The sequence below is a fragment of the Oryctolagus cuniculus genome, chromosome 15, assembly GCF_051225735.1.
Source record: "Oryctolagus cuniculus isolate XC-2025 breed Fujian yellow rabbit chromosome 15, ASM5122573v1, whole genome shotgun sequence".
Taxonomy (NCBI): Eukaryota; Metazoa; Chordata; class Mammalia; order Lagomorpha; family Leporidae; genus Oryctolagus; species Oryctolagus cuniculus.
In genome coordinates this window covers 9,801,558-9,823,743 of record NC_142881.1, presented here as the reverse complement: position 1 = coordinate 9,823,743, position 22,186 = coordinate 9,801,558, and the positions used below count along the sequence as shown (strand labels likewise).

General features: G+C 43.1%; 1 protein-coding gene and 1 non-coding gene across 9 annotated transcripts in view; both read left to right on the top strand.

Annotated features, from left to right (window-relative positions):
• WDR11 (WD repeat domain 11) overlaps positions 1-22,186 on the top strand; it is a 57,701-nt gene that overhangs the window by 19,552 nt on the left and 15,963 nt on the right. For 5 of the 8 annotated variants that reach the window (XR_016221509.1, XM_089313935.1, XM_089313937.1 and 2 more), the window contains 6 exons: positions 1,876-1,960; positions 9,004-9,110; positions 11,611-11,686; positions 15,322-15,430; positions 17,865-17,989; positions 18,675-18,822. Coding sequence is in view for 7 of the 8 variants with exons in the window: in XM_089313935.1 (XP_089170061.1) it covers positions 1,876-1,960; positions 9,004-9,110; positions 11,611-11,686; positions 15,322-15,430; positions 17,865-17,989; positions 18,675-18,822 (650 nt within the window). In the remaining variant the exon portion in view is untranslated. The remainder of the gene's footprint in view (positions 1-1,875; positions 1,961-9,003; positions 9,111-11,610; positions 11,687-15,321; positions 15,431-17,864; positions 17,990-18,674; positions 18,823-22,186) is intronic. The other 3 variants (XM_089313939.1, XM_089313940.1, XM_089313941.1) reach the window with 3 other exon arrangements.
• Positions 6,171-6,291, top strand: LOC127484291 (small nucleolar RNA ACA64). The gene has a single exon (XR_007911172.1). It is a non-coding gene; the product is annotated as a small nucleolar RNA ACA64 (small nucleolar RNA).

Sequence of the window (22,186 nt, the reverse complement as noted above, 5' to 3'; positions counted from 1 at the left end):
GGAGCGTCCACCGTGAGACATGCAGTCAAAGCTCTGAGAGTAGCAACATATTTCTGAAGTAACAGGAGGATAGTCTTCGTAGGATAACGGACCCAGGCTCCTCAGCCTTTCCGGGGCCTCCCCAGTCGTTCTGTGCTTCTACTCTGTGTTGGGTCTTTGTTAACAACCTGTACAGTCAAGCTAACAGTTTAGTAATAACGATGTTCTTCATCTGCTAACAATTATATATTAAACATTGTTTTAAGTGGCTATGGTCTGTGTGACCTAGATCGCTATAAAGTTTATTTTTAAGAATAGTTTTGCAAGGAAGTTCTGAAGCTTTATGCAGCAGATGAGCTGCAGTTGGAATTTGCATTTTTACTATCATTCTGTTGCTTTGTATGAATCCATGAATCCTTTGAAATTGAGAACAGAAAGGAAGTGATAGTTCAAACAAGAGTACCATTCACTTTTCTTCCTAACTTACAAAACCATTTTAGGGACTGAAACTTTCTGAAGTGTGTCCATCTTCCTTCTATTTAAATTTTAGACACTCTGAAACCACGGATAGCTTTACGAATAATTGTTACTGATAGTGATAAACAGAAAGACTAGTAGTTAACAAAACGTGTCAGGCACTGTCCTGATTTGCATGTTTTCTCATTTAATCTCTACTGCGTACATTTTCTGTTTCTCCATCGTAAAGAAGTAATAACAGATTTAGTGTGGGGAAGTGATTTGCCCAGGAACAGGGAGCAGGACCAGGGTTTGAACCTGGGCTCCTTTAGCTACAGAAACCACATGCTTCACTATCTTATCATGATTTACTGAATGTGAGAGAAAGAAAACCCAAACTTTCTGAAGAAAAATGATTACTGAGCTCTGCTAAGTTGTCTGAGAATCAGCTATAATAAAATTTGTGAGTCTCAAAGAGTATGAACTCCTATGTGTATAAAAGTTTAAGAAAGTCCTTCTTCAAATTGTGTATGTATTGATTTAGGTTTTAAAGTCAGAGTACATGAGATTAGGCCCATTTTTAACAAGGAAGAAGACTAATTTTTAAAAACATATAGTTTGGGGCCAGCGCTGTGGCATAGCGGGGGAGGCCACCACCTGCAGTGCCAGTATCCTATATGGGCACCAGTTCAAGTCCCAGCTGCTCCACTTCTGATCCAGCTCTCTGCTATGGCCTGGGAAAGCAGCAGAAGATGGCCCAAGTCCTTGGGCCCCTACACCCATGTGGGAGACCCAGAGGAAGCTCTTGGCTTGGGATCTGCACAGCTTCAGCCATTGCAGCTGTTTAGGGAGTGAACCAGCAGATGGAGGACCTCTCTCTCTCCTCTCTCTCTCTCTCTGCATCTCTCTGCCTCACTTCTCTCTCTAACTCTGACTTTCAAATAAATAAATAAATCTTTAAAAAAATTTAGAACATAAATAAAAAATAAAAACATACAGTTTCTTTTATAAAAGATACCTGTTGTAAAATAATTGAAATCTTGAGAAAATATTTAAAAACTTTTTATTAATTATTGATTTGAGAGACATAGAAAGAAAAAGATAGACAAAGCTTTCTCATCTCACTGGGTCACTTCCCAAATGCTGGCAATAGCTGGGGTTGGGCCAGGCTTGAAACCAGGACCTGGGAATGTAGTCCGGGTCTCCCATGTGGGTGGCAGGGACTCAACCACTTCAGCCATCACCTCTTTCCTTCCAGGATGCACGTTGGCAGGAAGCTTCAGTCCCAGCGAGTAGAGCTGGGAGTTGAGCCCGGGCACTTAGATATGAGATGTGAACATTCCAACCGGTGTTTTTAACACCCACCTGGAGGGAAGACTGTTGTTGGAAAAATCTGGAAATACTACCAAATTAATACTCTTCTGTTACATCACTTGACAGGCACAAGTAATGGTTCCGTCCTGGTGTACCACCTGACCAGTGGGCTGTTGCACAAGGAGTTAAGTGTGCATTCGTGTGAAGTCAAGTGAGTGTGCATTATGCAGTCGAAGCACAGACGTCCACTAATCAGAAAACCTTCTCAGGGACTTTCACATTGAACACGCTGCAGTGGCGCTCACTGGACGGAAATGTGGGGATAGGACATGTGCATGTCCTGCCGTGTAAATCAGGATGCGTGCTCTTGTGGGCACGAGCAGTGGGGGATTTCTTCCTCTCTTACTGCCACTGCTTCCTTAAGGTGTTGGCTATTTTTTTTCACTGAAAATCACTGTGTTGCCTTGTTCAGGTTTATTTATTTTCCCTTTTTTACGAAGATCTATCAGTAGGACTGTTCCTAACAAATCAAGTAAAATCAATTTAATCTTGTTTGTTTAGACACCATCAGAGAAGGACTGCACTGTACAGCCCGTGTTTGACTGTGAGCTGTGTTCTATCACGAGCCATGAGTAGAGGTGCCTGAGGGAGGGCCGTCCTGGCAGACGAGTGCTTCTGACTCTGTTTCGAAGCCTTCACTCCTGCTCCCAGCAGCTTGCCGAATGCAAGCCTGCTTCCTTTTTTTGCCCCGTCAATCACAGAATGTAAAGTTACACGCCTACAAATATAATCCACACTGTTTTTTGAAGATCCTTCAATGAAAGTCTAAGAATGGCAGTTTTCTGTCTACTATGCGTTATGTAATTGTAGGTTTCGTGTGCGTATTAGAATCCTCAGTGAATGCATTATTCTGAGTAAATGGAGTAAATGGAGAAGTACGAACCCCCTAAGTGTCACAGCTCTCTGACTGTGATGGAGAGCTCCAGAAAGGTTGCATTACCATATCCTTTCAAGTACATTGTTGTGTGGTACAGCCTGGGCAGCTTTTTTGCCACCTTACACTGGGCCTCTGCAGTATTTCCCCACATGTGTTCACGTAGATGCCTGGAGCTCTGGGGTGCGGTGGGTGACGCAGGTGTCTGCACCCCCTCAGTCTGCCATTCGTTTTGTCCACAGGGCTTGCGCTCTGTCACTCTTACCTTGTTCTCTGCTCCGAATGATGTCTCTCCCTTTCTTTCCTGCCTGCCTTCCTTCTCCTGCTGTCTCCTTTCGCCCTTGCCCTGTCTGTGTAGTATTTTTTCTCATGGCTAACACCGTTGAAGCAAAACTTCCTTTTAACTAGTATTTGTTCTTAAGACTGTTTAGTATTACTGTGTCGCATGTATCATTTCATTGAATCCTCAGTAAACAGCCCTGTTGGGGAGGCACTATTACATTTCCAATTTCCAGAAAAGGAAACAGAATTACAATCTGGAGAAGAAATGGAGGGAACTCACTGTAGGCCTTTCAGGCCTCAAGCCTGAGCTTTTTGCCTGAGCTCCCAGTGCATGTGCTGGGTCTCCAGTGACAGAACCTAAGTAGATTAGGAGGAATCCTGTTGGCAGAAATTAAACATGTTGACTGAGCTGTGATTCCTGATAAGAATTTGGCACCTAATGTTGGGAAATCAAGCATGTTGCCAAAATCAAACACTTTTTTTTTTTCTGAACACTGAAACTTTCAGTAGTTAGTTTTTTATTTATTATTATTATTATTGACAGACAGAGTGGACAGTGAGAGAGAGAGAGACAGAGAGAAAGGTCTTCCTTTTGCCGTTGGTTCACCCTCCAATGGCCGCCGCGGCCGGTGCGCTGCGGCCGGCGCACTGCGCTGATCCGAAGCCAGGAGCCAGGTGCTTCTCCTGGTCTCACATGGGGTGCAGGGCCCAAGCACTTGGGCCATCCTCCACTGCACTCCTGGGCCACAGCAGAGAGCTGGCCTGGAAGAGGGGCAACCGGGACAGAATCCGGCACCCCAACCGGGACTAGAACCCAATGTGCCAGCACCACAAGGCGGAGGATTAGCCTAGTGAGCTGCAGCGCTGGCCCAGTAGTTAGTTTTTGGTTTGTTTGTTTGTTTGATTGATTTTTTTTATTATTATTTGACAGAGAGAGAGAGAGACAGAGAGAAAGATCTTCCTTCCATTAGTTCAACCCCGAAATGGCTGCTAAGGCCGGAGCACTGCGCCGATCCGAAGCCAGGAGCCAGGTGCTTCCTCCTGGTCTCCCATGCGGGTGCAGGGCCCAAGCACTTGGGCCATCCTCCACTGCACTCCTGGGCTACAGCAGAGAGCTGGACTGGAAGAGGAGCAACCAGGACAGAATCGGTGCCCCAACTGGGACTAGAACCTGGAGTGCCAGCGCTGCAGGTGGAGAAATAGCCTAGTGAGCCACGGCACCAGCCTCAGTAGTTAGTTTTAAGTAGTTTTATTATCCTGAATCAGATTGCAGATGTCATTAGGCATGTAACTTACCCAAGTTGTGAGAATATTAACAGTTTGTAAACATGACAGTGATTTATAAGGAGTAGCTTAGAAACTGAAGAACCGAGGAGTCTGCTATCCAGACAGAGGAATGTTAAGGCTGACCATGTAAAGATACTCCAGTTCTTATATGGATTTTCCCTCTTAGTTGCCATTTTGAAGATAATTTACATTTTATATTCAGAGACGCTGCCCAAGAGAATGATAGAATCCTGCTGTCTTTGTTTCAATTAATGTAATTTTAGTGTTACAATTAAAAGTCATGAAAATTTAATATATATTATAAAAATTTTTTAACTTATTGACAGTAAACCCCACATGCAAATTAAGTCTAACATTTAGATATTATTTTTCTACATATGCTAAATGTCATTTATGAGTATATATTCTAGAGTTCTTGAATCTTATGGATATACCTGGCCAAGGAATGTTAATTGCAGGTAGAGAAACATGTGGGGTTCTTTACATGGTGTTGTATCCAAGATGCTTTACAAGCGTGTACTGAGCATCTCCCCTGCACCTGTGGGCAGAGCTTTTGAGGCTGTATCTCCAGTCAAGGGTACTTAGAAGTACACCAGAGGGAATTGTACATGGAGAGTTTCTTGCATTAGTTTGTGTCTGTGTCCAGTAGGGCATATTGCATAAATACAGCCCAGCACTATCTTGAATGTCAGAAAAACGACTCTAGTAGCTTACATGGATTTCAGGACCTGGAATCAGATACTGAGCATAGTTTTGCATGTATTGAGTGGTTTGTAGGAGGAAAAATGATCTTTTTCTCTCTGTTAATTGGCAGAAGAATCTGAGAACTTGAAGGCCACTGAGAAAGTGTGTCACCCAGTGTGGAGGAAGAGCCACTGTAGCATCCCTAGTAGGTGACCGATAGGTCCAACTTTAGACTTTTCTAGGAGTCTGAACTCCAGATATCTGCCAGCAGATTTGAAGGTTACAGTTGTTCAAGGGGTTGGGAATCTTACCAGGAAAATTCCTAGGTCAAGTCAGAAAATCAACTGCTGTTCTCATTGGCTCATAGCCCTTGGGGTCAGGGTGTATTGTGATGCCGATGTTCTGATCCTAAAGGCAGTGTGGCGCACAGCCCAGCAGAGTCTTTGTTCTTTTCTTCTGAGAAATAATCCTCTCCTGTCTACCCCACTTTGAAGTCCACCTTGGTTTTTACTTTCTTCCCTAGGAATCAGATACAGGTGCTGTTGCTCTAGTCTGTTCAGAGACACTGTTTATCCTGCCGGATGACAGTAAGCACCACCCCATCCTGTTACGTCCTGTACACAGGGGCGTGTTGTGAACAGTGAGGAAAGACTTCTCTTCTCTAGTGGACATAAGTGTTAGTCTGGTTTGTGCTGCTGTGTCAGAATATCTGACACTGTGGAGTTTATAATGAACAGAAGCTGATTTGGCTCATGATCCTGGAAGCTGGGAAGTCCAAGGTAGAAGAGCCAAATCTGGCAAGGGCTTTCTGATTCTATCATTCCCTGGTGGAAGGGCAGGACAAGAGGGAGAGAAGGAGAGGACCAGACTTGCTTTTATAACGAACCACTCTCATGGCAACAGCATTAATCCATTTGTGAAGGGCAGGGCCCTTGAGTCCTAATCAGTTCTTAAAGATCTCACCTCTCATCACTGTTGCAATGGGGATCAAGATCCCAGTGCAGACTTTGAGGGGTGCATTCAAACCACAGTGCTTGGCACTGGTAACCTAAGGAATGCAAGTTTTTTCTTGGATGACATTTATTTAATAACAAAGTTTCTTGAATGCCTAGCACATGTCTGGAGAGACATGATATGGTACCTCCCTCGAGTGTACAATCCAGTACAATGTTTTTCAGCCAATTACACTGGTTCCTCAGTTATTTAGGCTTACATCAAAACTTTATTTCTCAGCATTGCTTGAAAGTAGCTGTGGCTGTGGCCATGAGTGAGATTTGGTGCCCAGAGTCACCAGGGGCCTCCACTTGCTGCCCACTGCTTCAGTGTAGGGAAGTAAAACCCAAGCCCCAACAAGTGGGGAAAGAAAAAAAAAAAAACCTGTGTTTGTCCTTTGGGTCTCAGCTTTAGTGGTCCACCAGGAAACCCTGCCTGATCTCTGAGCCCAGATTTTCTGTGACCCTTGCATTCCCCCATTGAACTCTGTGACAGCTTCTTTTATAATAGTTAATACAGAAAGCAGTTGTACAGTGTCTCTTTTCTGCTGCATTGTAAGCTTTAGAAGGACAAGTTATATCTGATTCAAGCTGTATTGCCAGTGCCTTCCACAGTTAGGAGCATATACTGAGTTCTTAACATATATTTTTATAATGAAGACTAGGAGGAGTGGAATTGTTAGTGTCTAGGGATCATGGCTTCACTCTCCTGGAGCATAAGTAGTTTAGATTGCAGCAACTGGACGTGGCAGGGTGGGTCTTAGGGTCCTCCATGGATAAGCATCTGCCTGAAGCTACCAGACACACATACAAAGTGGAATAAGACACAAAATGATTTCCCTCTTCTCTTGTTCTAAGTAGAACAATTAATGAATACTGTACCTGCTAGAGGAAATAAAGGAGAAACGAGACGAAGGGACTTTCTAATGAATAATTACTGAAATTATATGCTATCCACTGGCATGGTCTGAGCTCAGTAAATGGAGGGGCCAGGTCTGATTGAGAAAGCAGGGCTTGAAGTACCTCTTGGAATAAGAGCAATAGCATGTGGACAAGGAGGAGACCCACACGCTCAGGGATCAGAGAGCCACAGGGGGCTAGAGCCAGGACTGGAACTCCAGGAGTGTTTGAAGAGGGAGGGAAAGAGGTCTTGCCAGGCATGGAAGTTCCCGAAGCTACAGCTGTAAGCAGCTTAATTTGAGTATGTCTGCACAACTGACTGTTTGAGGAGTGGTAATCCTTGATAGATGCACCAATTCCCAGCTGTTGAAAATCGTTTCTTTAGTCATCTTTGGATTGTGTTTGCCCCTCTTAGAAAAGACAAGCTGGTGGGTACATGGGGATCAGTGAGGAAGAACACTCTAGTTAAAATAGCAGATAAGGTTCAAGTGACTGCGTGGTAAGCATGGTTAGGTAGGATGGAGCGAATGGCTGGACAGCCTGGAAAGCCACATGGAGAAATGGGGATATGATGCTGGGAGCTATTGTACTTCCTGAGACAATGAGAGACATGTTAAAAGCACAATTTCATGCTAAATCTAGCAGCTGCCTTCAAATTGGTATAGAAATGGATAAACCAGAGTAGGAGTCAGTAAGTAATTTTGTAAAGGCCCAGGTAGTAAATACAGTAAATACTTTAGGCTTAAGATTTTAGGCTGGGGCAGGTGTTGTGGCACAGCGTGTTGAGCCGTGGCTTGGGACACCTGCATCCATACTGGGGTGCTCGTTCAAGTCCTGGCTGTTCACTTCCCATCCAGCTCCCTGCTAATGTGCCTGGGAGGCTGTGGATGATGGCTCCATTGCTTGAATCCCTGCTACCTATGTGGGAGACCCAGATGGAGTTTCTGGCTCCTGGCTTCCACCTGATGCAGCCCAGCCATTTAAGGAGTGAACCCCAGTAAAAGGAAGATGGAGCGCTCTCTCTCCATCTCTCTCTCTCTCTCTCTCTCTCCCTCCCTCTCCCTCTCCCTCTCCCTCTCCCCCCCTCTGTCTCCCCCCCCCGTCTCCCCCTCTCTCTCCTCTCTCTCATTCTACCTAAGAAATAAATATTTACTTTGAGATATTTTAGGCCATAAAACCTCTATAGATCAACTCTGCCATTGTACTATGAGAGCAACCACAGGAAATATTTTTCAAAATTAATTAATCTATGTGAGAGAGACAGGCAGGCAGAGAACTCGAGCCAGGAGCTGGGAACTCCATGCAGGTCTTCCATGTGAGTGGCAGGTACACATTTACTTGAGCCATCACTGCTGCCTTAGAGTCTGCATAGCCGGAAGCTGTAATCAGGAGCCAGAGCCGTGACTCCGACCCAGGTACTCACGTGGGCTGTGATTGTCCTAATGACATCTTAACCACCAGGCCAACGGCCCACCGGTGTCATAAAGGCTGCGCACTTGCCCACAGAGCGGAGCTTCAGACTTCTCTCCCAGGCCACCTCAACTGTTCGGCAGTGCAGATCCCTCCGTGCCTCTCATGGGTGCTTGGCCCGCTGGCGCCTTTCTGTTTCCCACCTCTGCAACTTTTGAACATTAGCTGTTAGTAGGGAGAGTGTGTGTCACCTCTGTCAGTTCCACAGAAATGAGCCCCACAGAAGTGAGGGTTACGGGTTGCTGTTTTGTCAGCTGTGGGTTTCTCCTGAAATTTGTCTATTTGCTTTTCTATAAATGATGACACCATTTGGAACCTTCATCCACTTCCAAATCTAACAGCTTGTTTTGTGTTTCTGCCTCTTAACCAAGAAGGAATTTTCATAAAATTCACTAGTATACTCAACTTTAAGCATTCTGTTCATAACATTTTTATACCACTTATTTTTAAGCAGTTAAAATTCTTGGAAATGGCTGTGATGTGACTCCCTGACTAGATTTTAGTAGTCGTTTTAATCCTGTTACATTTGGAGATAAAGTTTTTGTTAGAAATGATTTCATATGTCAGAACTATATGGTAATATAGTTACAAATAAGAGGTAATATTTTTAATTGTGTAGTAAAAGGTCTTAGGAAAATTTTTAAAATGAGCTTTTCAAATTAAAAAGGGGTATTAGATTAATTTTTACTTAATTTCTCATTGTAGGGGTATTGAATGGACAAGTTTGACTGGTTTTCTTTCTTTTGCTACTTCAACACCAAACAATATGGGATTAGTGAGAAATGAACTTCAACTGGTTGATCTTCCAACAGGTTTGTGTATTTCTACTATTAAAACGTTCAGAGTGATTCAAAGATGTTGCTGTTCATAAAACATGCTCCAAAGTACTTTTTTTCACCTTGGAATTTTTTCTTATATTATATGCTTACATTTTATTCTTTGTCCTATAATAATTCTTAGAAAAATCTCATTTTATTTTGTATAGAAATCTTGTTAATACAAATACATAATCAAGGGAAGTAACATTAGCCTGGACAGATTCATAAGAAATGTGAAACCAATTCTGCTTCCTACTTGAGTGTGTGTTATGTATAACCTGAAAATAAATTTTAAAATAACTCATTGTGGTTAGACTTCATTAGATTTTTCATTTAAAATTTTGGCCTTTGTATTAAATTTTTTTTAAGATTTATTTATTCACTGAGAGGCAGAGCAACAGAAGGGGGAGCAGGGAGAGACAGAGAAGTCTTCCATCCACTGGTTCAGTCCCCAAATGGCTGCAACAGCCAGAGCTGGGTTGATCCAAAGCCAGGAGCCTGGAGCTTCTTCTATTTCTCCCACATGGGTACAGGAGCACAAGCACTCGGGCCATCTTCCACTGCTGTCCCAGGCCATTAGCAGGGAGCTGGATCTGAAGTGCAGGAGCCAGAACTCAAACCAGCATCCATGTGGGATAGTAAAGGCTTAACTTGCTACACCACAGCGCCTGGACTAAATTCTTGAAAACCTCATAGCTGAAGGATTATTTTGAATTGCCCACATTTAAAGTTTTGATAGTTTTTGGCTGACTGAATTAGGAAAGTTAGTTTGGAAGTTTAACATTTTTGTAATAGGAAACAGTCTAGTAAAGTAACCTGTTCAGAATTGTTAAAACTCATACCCAGTGAATTCTGAAGTGAAAGACTTGAAAACATCATGAGAGTTTAGAATTATTTTATCACAATTATGGTGAATTTCTTTAAAATAGTTCAGCAATATGAATGTCTGTAGATGATTTTAAAGGATACAATGTAAGTGTATGTATGTGTATAATATATCAGGTATATGGTTGTTTCCTAAAAGTCATGTATTTCCAAGCTATGAAAGGTACAGTTGAACTTACTTATCAGACTGTGTTACTTCAATTCAAAGAATCAGCCCCACCTTTAGTCCAGTGGTGCTCCAGCGTCCGAAGGGGACCTGCCCAGTGACCCTCATCCTCAGATTTCTGGTTTGGGAAAGCTGGCCCTGGCTCTGTCTCATTGTGTAATAGTCCAGGAGTAACAGCATCATTCACTTAAGAGAATCCATTTATAGAGCCGGCTCTGTGGCGTAGCGGGTAAAGCCGCCGCCTGCAGTTCTGGCATCCCATTTAGGTGCCATTTCAAGTTCCAACTCCACTTCCGATCCAGCTCTTTGCTATGGCCTGGGAAAGCAGTAGAAGAAGGCCCAAGTTCTTGGGCCCCTGCACCCGTGTGGGAGACCCGGAAGAAGCTCCTGGCTCCTGGCTTCAGGTTGGCTCAGCTCCAGTCATTGCAGCCAACTCGGGAGTGAACCAGTGGATGGAAGACCTCTCTTTCTCTGCCTCTGCATCTCTGTTACTCTGCCTTTCAAATGAATAAATAAATATTTTTTTAAAAAAGAATCCATTTACTGTTTCCAGCTGACTTAAGTTCAGGACTGTTAGGTTACCTAAAATCCAACTTTCACAGCTCTAGTTTTGAGGAACAAATGCCTGTGGTAATTGTTACCGACTTCCTTAAGTGGGACATTTGACTGCATAAAGCTGTCACCTTATCTTCTGAGGAGGTCCCGGCAGGCAAGCAGTCAGAGAAGGGCACGGGGAGTTTTGGGTATAATAGTGGGGAGCATAGTGAGACGCCCCTTGGTAACATGGCAGAGCTGGGGCCGTTAAGACATTCAGTTGTCTTTGAATTGAGTCTGTTCTCTCTCATAAATAAAGATCTATGAAAAGATATAAAAATATGCTCGGATATAAAGAAGAATTTATATTTTTTTTGTTCTCAGAAAACCATTTGGCCTTTTTGTTTAGACAGCACACTAACTCGTAGACAGCTTACAGAACAGTCACTGCGGTTACTGCCACCCCTCGTTGCAGGGGAAAGAGACAGGTCGGTAGGAACATAGTCAAAATAGTTTACACACGGGAAAAGTTCTCTTAACTACCTTCCTGAGGAGTTTTCTTTTTACCCGCTAGTTCATCTTTGGAAACATTATATCAATATAAATATAAAATAGTTTTTACAATGGATAATGTCTTTACCAATTATGTTTCTACATTTGTAAAATTGAATTATGTGAGTCAAGAAACTACAAATGAAAATATCTTTATACAATGGCTATTTTAATAGAGATAATGTATTACTGATTTAACTCAGTAGTTCTGAGGAATTTTTTAATAGAAATGGCTCAAGTAAATGAAGGAATGAACAGGAGGCTAAAGGGTAGGATTGATGAGTTACATTGGTGTGGCTTTCTGATTTGTATGTTTTATGTGCTGTTTCATATTTTCTCACTTGTTTGTAATTATAGGCAGAAGCATTGCTTTTCGTGGTGAACGAGGCAATGATGAGTCACCCATGGAAATGATCAAAGTATCACATCTGAAGTAAGTATTGATTTAAAAAACAAAAATCTGTCAAGTTATCACAGTGGAATCTTACAGGTTTTTTTGATCTGTAAGAAAGTGAGATTATGCTAAAATGCATTAGAATTTCTTAGTGGTGGTAGGTGGTGGTATGCAGCCATTTATCAAAGAAAATATTTTAATCACAAAAGGAAGATGGTAGCACTCCCAGAAAGATGAGGTCAACTTTTTTATGAATCTTAACATTTTATTAGATTGGTAAAACCAGTTACCTTGTGTGGTTCTGTGATAGCTGTATTGATATAAATACACACTGCCACTGAAAATGCTGTCTGATGAAATTCATGTTCATTTCTGCCTCGCATGGAATTATTCAGTGAAAGAACTCATTTCCTTTATAATTTAGTCTTTTTTCCCTTCCAGTAATTTTTTAAGTTTTTTGTTCCAAGGGAATATACGTGGAAAGCAAGATTATTTTAAAAGAAAGAAAGAAAGAAAGAAACTGAATTAAAACCAACCAAAACCACAAAGTTAGCTTTAAAAAAAATTTTTTTTTAATTTATTTGAAAGGCAGAGTTATAGCGAGACAGAGATTGAGATCTTCCATCCATAGGTTCACTACCCGAATGGCCACAAAGGCCGGAGCTGGGCTGATCCGAAACCAGGAGCCAGGAGCTTCATCCCAGTCTCCCACACAGGTGCAGGGGCCCAAGCATGTAGGCCGTCTTCCGCGGCTTTCCCAGGCATATTCGCATGGAGCTGGATTGGAAGTAGAGCAGCCAGGACTCAACTTACAGGATGCCAACACTGCAGGCTGCAGCTTTACCTGCTACACCACAGTGCCAGTCCCACAAAGTGAGCTTTCTAAAATAGTTTTCAAAATAATTTTTCTTTTCTAGTATCTTTGTATTTCCATATAAATTATAGAATTACTTGCCATTTTTACCAAAAAAATCTTCTGATTGCATTGACTCCATCTATCAGTGTGGGGAAGGGTTGACAACTTGGCAAGTTTTGTGATTCATGAACATCATTATCCAATTTTTTTAATTAATTTATTTGGAAGGCAGAGTTAGAGAAAAAGGAGGGAAGAGACAAAGATCTTCAATCTGCTAGTTTGGTCCACAAGGGCCAGGCCGGAGTCAGGAGCCAGGAGCTTCATCTGGCAGTCCCACGTGGGTGGCAGGTACCCAAACACTTGGGCCACTTTCTGCTGCTTTTTCCTGGCCATTAGCAGGGAACTCGATTGAAAGTGGAGCAGCTGGGACACGAACCATCACCGATATGAGATGATAGCATTGCAGGCAGCGGCTTTACCGCTCCACCACAACACCAGCCCCAACTTTTTCTTTCTTGCTTTGTGGCGCTGACTAGGACCTCCAGTACAATGTTGAGGAGGTGGTGAGAGTTCCTGAATCTTATGGACAAAGCATTAGTTTTTCACCATTAAGCATGTTATCTGTAGATTTTCTTATAGATGCCCTTTATCAGGTTAAAGAAATTCTATTTCTGGTTTCTGATGAGACTTTGTGTCTTGAGTAGTGTTGAACTCATCAAATGCTTTTTCTGCATGTATTGACATCATCATATATTGGCATGTCACGTATATGTGTGTGTGTTGTAAGTCAGCAATTATGGTGAATTGGCATTGGTTACTTTTCAGATGTTAAAGCAACTTCACATTCTTGGGATGTATGGTAGTTGGTCATCATATACTGCCATTTTGATACATTGCTAGATCTGATTTGCCAATGTCTTATTAAGGATTTTTGTAGCTATGTTTATTAAATCTTTTAGTCTAGTTTTTGTGAAATATCCTTATCTAACTTTAGTATCAGAATAATGCGGACCCCACAGAATGAATTGTAGAGCATTCTCTTTTCTTACTCTGGGTGAGTTTTTGTGGATTTGATATTATTTCTCCCTTAAAGAACTCCTCAGGAAATCCCACTTGAGCTTTGAATTTTCTTTGTGGAAGAATTTTTAGTCACAAATTCAGTTTCTTTCAGACATAACAGACAACAGTCATGGGTCGCATAATGACAGGGATATGTTCTGAGCGATGTGTCACTAGCTGATTTCATCATGCAGACATGGAATGTACTTCCACAAACTAAGACAGCTACGATGCCACTAGGTGATAAGATCTTGTGCAACCACTCACTGATGATGTGCAGTCTGTTGTTGGCTGAAATATTATTGTGCAGTGTAAGATCATAATTGGCCCTTGTATTTCTGTTTAATGATCTCAGCCATCTTGTTGTAGAGTTTAGTGATGCTTAGTGCAGTTATCAATGTGACTTGTGCTTAAAGCTACCATAAAAATATGTTTTCTTAGGTTTAATTTCTAATATGCAAAACATCAATCACTGTAATACACATAAACAAAAGTTCTTTGGAGGTCTACAGCGATTCTAAGCGTGGAAGAAGTTCTGAGACTGAAGTTTGAGACTTGCTCAAACTGGTGGGACTTCTGTGTCTCCTATTTTTGATCAGTCTTGACACGTGCCTGCTAAATTAATACATCTAAAGCAACTGATCCCATTTCCCCTCCTCGAGAACCCCCAGTCATTCTCTGTTGTCTGCAGGATAAACCCCTACGTGGCTTAGCACTGCAGGAAGGGCTCTTGTGAGACCCTAATTTGACTTTTACTCTTCCTTTTCACGGTTGTTCTCGTATATCCTGCATTTCAGGTAGCAGTTTCCCCAAATGCACCACGTCCTTTCCTGTCTTTTGTCATTTGTCACATTTGTAACTGCCTGGAATGCCATTTCCCTGATGTCAAAATTAATCTCCTCTTTCATGGTGAATCTTTACAGCGTTTGCTGAGGTCTATCTTATTAGTTATTTTTATATCTACCTTTGTATTCTTTCATAGTAGATATATTAAACAATGTAGTATGTTGTACTTGTGTAATCCGTCATGGTTTATAAAGCTGTTTCATGTATGTTGTCTTAAAAAGTCCTTACAATATTCCATAGGGCAAGTACAGCAGATGCTATTAACACCGTGTAAATGATAAGTAGAATAACACTCAGAAAGCTGACATGGCCTGTCTGGTGTGACAGTGTCCTGAGTGACGAGAACACAAGGATCTCCTGCTCTGGCGCATTTCCTGGGTGTCAGCTGTCACCTCATGACAAGGGCTTAGTTTGACTCAGTAGTTCCTGACTTATCAAGACTCAGTTTATGTTTGTTGAGCTGCATTCATTCACTCAGTACTTCTCCTTGCTTGGCAGAAAGTCAATACAGGGCATTCTTGAGTCCCTGTTGTGATAAGAGGATAAGAATTCTGCACACATTCATTTAGCTTCATCACTGCATAGCAGTCCTTTGAGATGGGTGCTGGAATTCTCATGCCGTAGGTGAGGAATGAAGTCTCGGGCAGGGGGATCTAAGTGTGGCGTCAGGATTTGAACCCAAGCCATTCTTTCCCTTAAGCTGGAGTCCCTGCCTAATTGAGGCTGAATGTCCTCCCCATAGCTAATGGTGGGCTTGGCCTTCTTACAACTATTAAGTGTAGGAGCTCATTGTTCATTTAAATTGTGTTTAGATGCTGTCATTCCGGGCTTGCAAATTTACTGAGCTTTTAATCTGTACTAATTCACCATGACATTTGTGCAAAAAAAGGCTTATGAAGTAATTTTGTTCTAGGCAGTATTTGGCAGTTGTATTCAAAGATAAGCCGCTGGAGTTATGGGATGTTAGGACTTGCACCCTTCTTAGAGAAATGTCCAAAAACTTCCCTGCAATAACTGCTTTGGTAAGTTACAGTTGGAGAACTAGTTTATTCAGATATGTTTGTGGTGTGTGTTTTACTTCAGCTCGAACTGACTATTTCTGCCATGTATTTTCTTGTTAAAAATGGGTGTTCAGAGACGATGATCTATAAATAAACAAAAATATCTCATAACTAGAGGTAACTCTTATTTTCTTGGGTGAGTCAACCTCATACTACAGTAGTGGAATTCCAGTTAAACTTGCATTTGGATATTTTGAACACCATGGTAAACATATTATAAAATGTGTATGCAGAAATAAGGGTCCTAAACAGCTAAGTCATCCTTGAGAAAAGAGGCATCCGTGTGGGAGGTGTGAGTAGGGTAGGAGACATGCTACCTGATACTGGTACATATCACAAAACCATGGAAATAAAATCGATGTTGCATTGGTGCCAGAACAAGAAAGAAAAAGAAAACGCAGAGTTCAGAAACAGACCCGTGAACATGTGGGAACCCAGTGTAAATGAAGTACCACACACATGGAAGGAGAAGGATGGACTGTTTTGTAGACTGTATTAGGAACGCTGCTTCACTTTATAGAGAATACTGCATCTCAACTATTACCATGTAAAAACGTGGGCTCCACGGGATTAGAGACCTAAATATAAGAAAAGTAAAATTATAAGATTTAATACGGTAAATGCAAAAGAATATTTGTGTGACCTGGGGGCAGGAGAGGACATCAGACGCTCAGACCCACAGGGAAGGAACAGGAATTGATTATGTCAAGATTCATGCTTTCTGGGTGGGCTTTGTGGTGCAGCGGGCTCAGCTGCTGCTTGTGACACCTGCGTCCCATGTCATCGTGTCTGCGATTGAATGACGTTTCAGCTTCTGACCCAGATTCCTGCTAATGGGTGATGATGGTTCAAGTGCCTGGATCCCTGCCACCCATGGAGGAGCCTGAATGAAGCTTCCGGCTCCTGGCTTTGGCCTGGCCCAGCTCCAGCATTTGGGGAGTGAACTAGCAGATAGAAGGTCTGTCTCTGTCTCTCTGTCTCTGTCTCTCTGTCTCTCTCTCTCTCTCTCTCTCTCTGTGTGTGTGTGTGTGTGTGTGTGTGTGTTATTCTGCCTTTCAAAGAAGTAAAATTTCAGGAAAAAGTGCTTTCTGTTCAGTGATGTATATCATTGTCAAAGATTAATAAAAAAGTCACTTTGAGAAAATAAATTTTCAAGTGTCTGAAATTAACAAGAAACTTCTACAGAACAGCAGCAACAACAACAAATAAGAATGCCAGTGGAAAAATGGACAAAGTATGTGTTAATGGTAGAGAAAGGTCTGCAAGCATAAGGAGTACAAACTTGTAAGTTTTCAGAGATGAACAAAGTGAAATAACCATATTAATTTTATGTATTTATTTTATTTAAGAGACAACTTCAAAGACAGATAGCTCTTAGCTTCTGGTTCTCTCCCCACATGCCCTTGTCTGAGCTAAAACCAGAATCCTGGGTGTCCCAAGACAAGATCAGGAAGCCAAGATCAGGAGTGAAGCTATTACTGGATCCCAAGCATTTGGATATGAGATACAGGTGTCCCAAGTGGTGTCTTAGCTGCTGTATCAAATACCCAGTCCATACGTACATCTTTTAGACTAACAAGAATTGGAAAGGCAGATAGCATTAAGAGTGGATGGAATTAAGGGTATAGGAATCCTTGTGGTAGGAGTGTGGACAGTACAGTTATTCTGTAGAGCAGACCTGCAGCAGTTGGGCAAACACGGACATCGCTGTGCTCCAGTTCTTGAATTCTTGATCATTAAGGAACTTTAGCGAGGATGTTGACTGCAGTGCTGTTTGTCATCGTGGGAGTCTGGAGGCAGTCTGGATGCTCTTTGCTGAGAGAACAAGCAGGTGAAAATTGGTGGCTGCACCTGCAGGGTATTACGTAGCATGCAGAACAGCAGGGATAGGACTTAAATACATGAAAACTGGTGAAGAGTAAGCAGTAGGATGAGGGGTATAGTGCAGTCCTGCTTGTGTAAATAGAAGTAACTCAGTGGTAAGAGTTTGTACCTGTGAGGATATTGGATTAAACCATTAGCATAGGCGGGACCGTAAAAGGTAAATAAATAAAATGCATAGTTGAGGGCAGATTTGTGGATGAGGAGAGCACCAGTCTCGCGCCTGTAAGGTAGGGGAGGAGGAGGGAAACAGCAGATACAGTAACTGAATTCATTGTGTAATTTTAGAAAAGGTTAGACCCTTCGGGTGTTTGCCATTAAACTTATCTACCTTAAGCTGTAATTAAAATGCACTCAGCCTTTCTACAAATAGATAAAATTGAAACAACAAAGTGTGGATTCATGTGCAGTAGTGGTCAATGGTGCTGGGCACGTGGTAAGTATGCCCAGCTCTTTGGAAGGACTCCTTGTCGCAAGGAAGCCTAGCACTTCTAGGTTTGTCTTGCTTTCACAGGAGTGGTCCCCGTCTCACAATCTGAAGAGCCTGAGGAAGAAACAACTTGCCACCCGAGAGGCCATGGCCCGCCAGACCGTCGTCTCCGACGCAGAGCTGAGTGTCGTGGAGTCGTCTGTGATCAGGTACAGTGCACCTGTACTGCCAGTGTCACTGCTGGGAAGGTAACAGGTGTCAGGCATTTCAGGCATTTGTGGTAGCCAGTTGGACTCTGCTAATGGCGTACTGGATTTTCTGTTTCAGTACATAAAGGTTACTGAAAAGCTGATTTGATTATTGTATTGCTTAGTGGAATCAATTATGTCTTCATTGCCTTCCACCCATCGGCATCTAGAGTGAGTTTAATCCTTCTCAGTTTCCTTCTTCCCATAAGCTTCAACATCAGAAATTCAAGTGAACACAGCATGAACATACAGAGAGATCCCTTAATTATGTACGCACACCAGTGTATTTGGAATTATGTTTTTGTACCATCCTGATCCATGCGAGTTTACAGAATAACATGCTTGAGAGAGAATGAGGGGTCAGCAGGAGGCCTCTCTTCTGTGCGGGAGAGTCCTGCAGCACTGGGAGCTAAGAGCTGACTTGTCCTGGTGTCAGATTTCAGTCACTGTTTGCCCGGTGCAGGGACTCTGTCTCAGGGCACAACAGTTTGGGAGTGATCTGTGTTCTCCCATTCTTAGCTGGGCAAAGATAAGTTTTGGGCTTTTTGGACTCCTGTCAGTGCATCTGGACTTTGGGTGAGTTTTGATTACAGGTGTCACAGTATGGAAAGGAAACATCTCATCTTGTTTTTCCTCTACCCCAAAGCTTGTTGCAGGAGGCAGAAAGTAAATCTGAACTCACTCAAAACATCTCCGCCCGGGAGCATTTTGTGTTTACCGATAACGATGGCCAAGTTTATCATCTCACTGTTGAAGGAAACTCCGTAAAGGACAGTGCTCGTATTCCACCAGATGTGAGTCCAACCCTTGATTGCATCTTCAAGGGGGTAGTCATCAGCCTGGCAGTTAGGATGCCTGTTAGGATACCTGCGTCCCACATCAGAGGGCCTGGACCCGGGTGTCTCTGACTCCCGCTGATGCACCTGGGAGGTGGTGGTGATGGCTCGGGCGATTGGGTTCCTGCCTCCCGGGTGAGAAGCCTAGGTTGAGCTCCTGGCTCTTCACTTTGGCCTGGCCTAGCGCCACGTGCTGCAGGGAATTGAGAGCATGTTATCCCTCTCTCCATTTCCCGCATCCCCTTTCTTTCTTTGCTTCTCAAATAAATAAATATTTTTAAAAATCTTATAAAAATTCCTATCAAATATGTTGTTAGTTCCGTATGTAATGAAAGCATATTTCAGCTGGAAAGCTTCAGAAAACCTTAATATAAATAAACTGTACTATTTAGGGAGAAAATATCATTGATTAAACTTGCTCCTTATTGCTAGATAATAACATTAGAACTCTTTGATTAAATATTTAACAAGTGCTACTCATTTTTATTCTCAAATAATCCGTAAGGAGTTATCTTCATTTTATCCATAATGAAACTGAGAGGATGAGTAACTTTCTCAAGGTGAGCTCGCTCAGCAGAGCCGTGTTCTCAGCTCCCGTCTGCCAGGCTTCAGTGTCTGTACCTTTTCCATGCTAGGTACCACCCTGAAAGATTTGATCGACAGCCTAGTTTTAGAGAAGGTAGTCATGTTGTAAGTGTGGTAGTATCATTAATAGTTACTAACTCATGTGTTTCTGTTGTATGGCCTGTGGAGTCCTTTAAAGTTTTGTAGTTAATTCTTGCATCCACGGGCATCTCACGGGTTATTTTTTAAAGATGGATTAAGAAAATTTTTGTTAACTGTTGCTGACCAGTATAATGGTTAAATGGAAACAACAGAGGGATTTTTTAAAACTATGTAAAATTACTTATAATTGCCTTCTAAAAATGGAATGTTCTTTTTTTTTTTTTTTTTTTTTTTGACAGGCAGAGTGGACAGAGAGAGAGAGAGAAAGGTCTTCCTTTGCCATTGGTTCACCCTCCAATGGCCACCGCAGCCGGCACGCTGCACCGGCGCACCGCGCTGATCCGATGGCAGGAGCCAGGTGCTTCTCCTGGTCTCCCATGGGGTGCAGGGCCCAAGCACTTGGGCCATCCTCCACTGCACTCCCTGGCCACAGCAGAGAGCTGGCCTGGAAGAGGGGCAACCGGGACAGAATCTGGTGCTCCGACCGGGACTAGAACCCGGTGTGCCGGCGCTGCTAGGTGGAGGATTAGCCTAGTGAGCCGCGGCGCCGGCCAAAAATGGAATATTCTAATAGAATTGCAATCCCTATGTTTTATGCATAGCTCAGGAACTCACCCAATACTCAAGATGTTAACTGGGCTTCAGTCATTTGACATAGATGAGTCCGTGGGCTCCCCTGGAAGCTGGCTCACTAGCATGGCTATTGCACACTAGCAGCTGCTGGCTGTCAGCGCTTCCTGCTTGAGTCTCTCACAGCATGGCAGCTGCCTTCCCACAGGACCAGTGACCAGGAGGGAGAAGGAAGCCGCAGCGTCTCTTAGGACCTGGCTGCAGAAGTCGCATTGCGTCCTTTGCGCAGTGCTCTTCTTGTGGGAGGTGACTGCCCAAGGCCATGAGTTCCGAAAGGCAGATCAGAGGGGCTTCTTGGAGAAGGGCTGCCAGGTCTTTTATTCACCACAGTAGAAGTGAGGTCACTCCCTCAAACAGCTTCACCACTGCTAAAAGTTGAAGCTGACATGGGAGTGCTTTTGTAATAATTTTTATTACTAATAGAATAAGTTGGAGCTGAGACTTAGTAATTCTCTTTTGAACTACTCTAACATTGCCAGAAATGTTCAGGATTTGGAAAGGATGAAAATAATGCAGATGTAGAAATTCACTCTTTGCTAGTTATAACAGGAAAGTGACCTACACTGAAGTGTGTGAAAAGAAAAACTTTATAAAGCGTGCGGATGCAGGGTTGCAGTGTAACGTACTGCCCTTTGGAAAAGCATTTACTTTTTTATTAGCCTGGGTAGGTTGCCTTGGAACCCTGGAGAAGAACCCACCTGAGCTGGTTCAGTGCCACTCTCGAACAGCTTGGTCTGTTTGTAGTTACTTCACAGATGTGAGAGTGGAGAAACAGCACAGTACTTCTTGAAATGCCAGCCCCATACCCTGCCCACCAAGCAAAAACAGCGTGTTCTTTTCATAAAAGCTTCTTTCAGGGTGCTAAGTGCACCATGTGGCTTCTGCCACCCTCTCTTTCCATGGAGTCTGAATTGGGACCTGGCAGTTCTCTGTCCTGCCTGCCAGTCCTTTACTCCTCACCTGGACACGGTTCCTGAGGAAGGCTCCAGTTGCCACAATTCAGAACAGTTTTTTTGTTTTTTTTTGTTTTTTGTTTTTTGGTTTTTTTTTACAGGCAGAGTGGACAGTGAGAGAGAGAAGAGAGACAGAGAGAAAGGTCTTCCTTTGCCGTTGGTTCACCCTCCAATGGCTGCCGCAGCCGGCGCACTGCGCTGATCCGATGGCAGGAGCCAGGTACTTCTCCTGGTCTCCCATGGGGTGCAGGGCCCAAGCACTTGGGCCATCCTCCACTGCACTCCCTGGCCACAGCAGAGAGCTGGCCTGGAAGAGGGGCAACTGGGACAGAATCCGGCGCCCCAACCGGGACTAGAACCCTGTGTGCCGGCGCCGCAAGGCGGAGGATTAGCCTAGTGGGCCGCGGCGCTGGCCCAGAACAGTTATTTTTAGAGAAGGGAATTGACATTTATTATATAGAACAAGGGAAATTGGTGGGTAAAGTATTAAACATTCATTTTGAGTTGAAACTTTTCCCCTAGATTTTGGCCCCAGAATATAGAATATAAAAAGGTGACAAAAAGAATAAGAAAACTTGCCATCTTCTGAATTATGTGCACGTGAAAAACCTATGTCTGACTGCCTCTAGAAAGCTGGAGCGGGTGAAAGGGAGCAGACGCCTGTGCCAGCTTCACATCTGCATGTTGACAGTCGCGTGTCCCACGCAGGCATTTAGCAGTGTCAGCTGCCAGCACCCTGGCGAGCTCTTGTTTTCCCTTGGTTCTGTAGGGCTATTTAGAGCCATAATGCAGGTGTGTGCGCTTCCTCTACAGCACCTTGGAATCTCCACATGGCTTGTATCTCTCTTTTTTTTTTTTTTTTAAGATTTTATTTATTTACTTGAGACATAGAGTTACAGACAGAGAGACAGAAAGGTCTTCCGTTCACTGGTTCACTCCTCAAATCACCACAACAACCAGAGCTGGGCTGATCTAAAGCCAGGAGCTTCATCCTGGTCTCCCACGTGTGTATA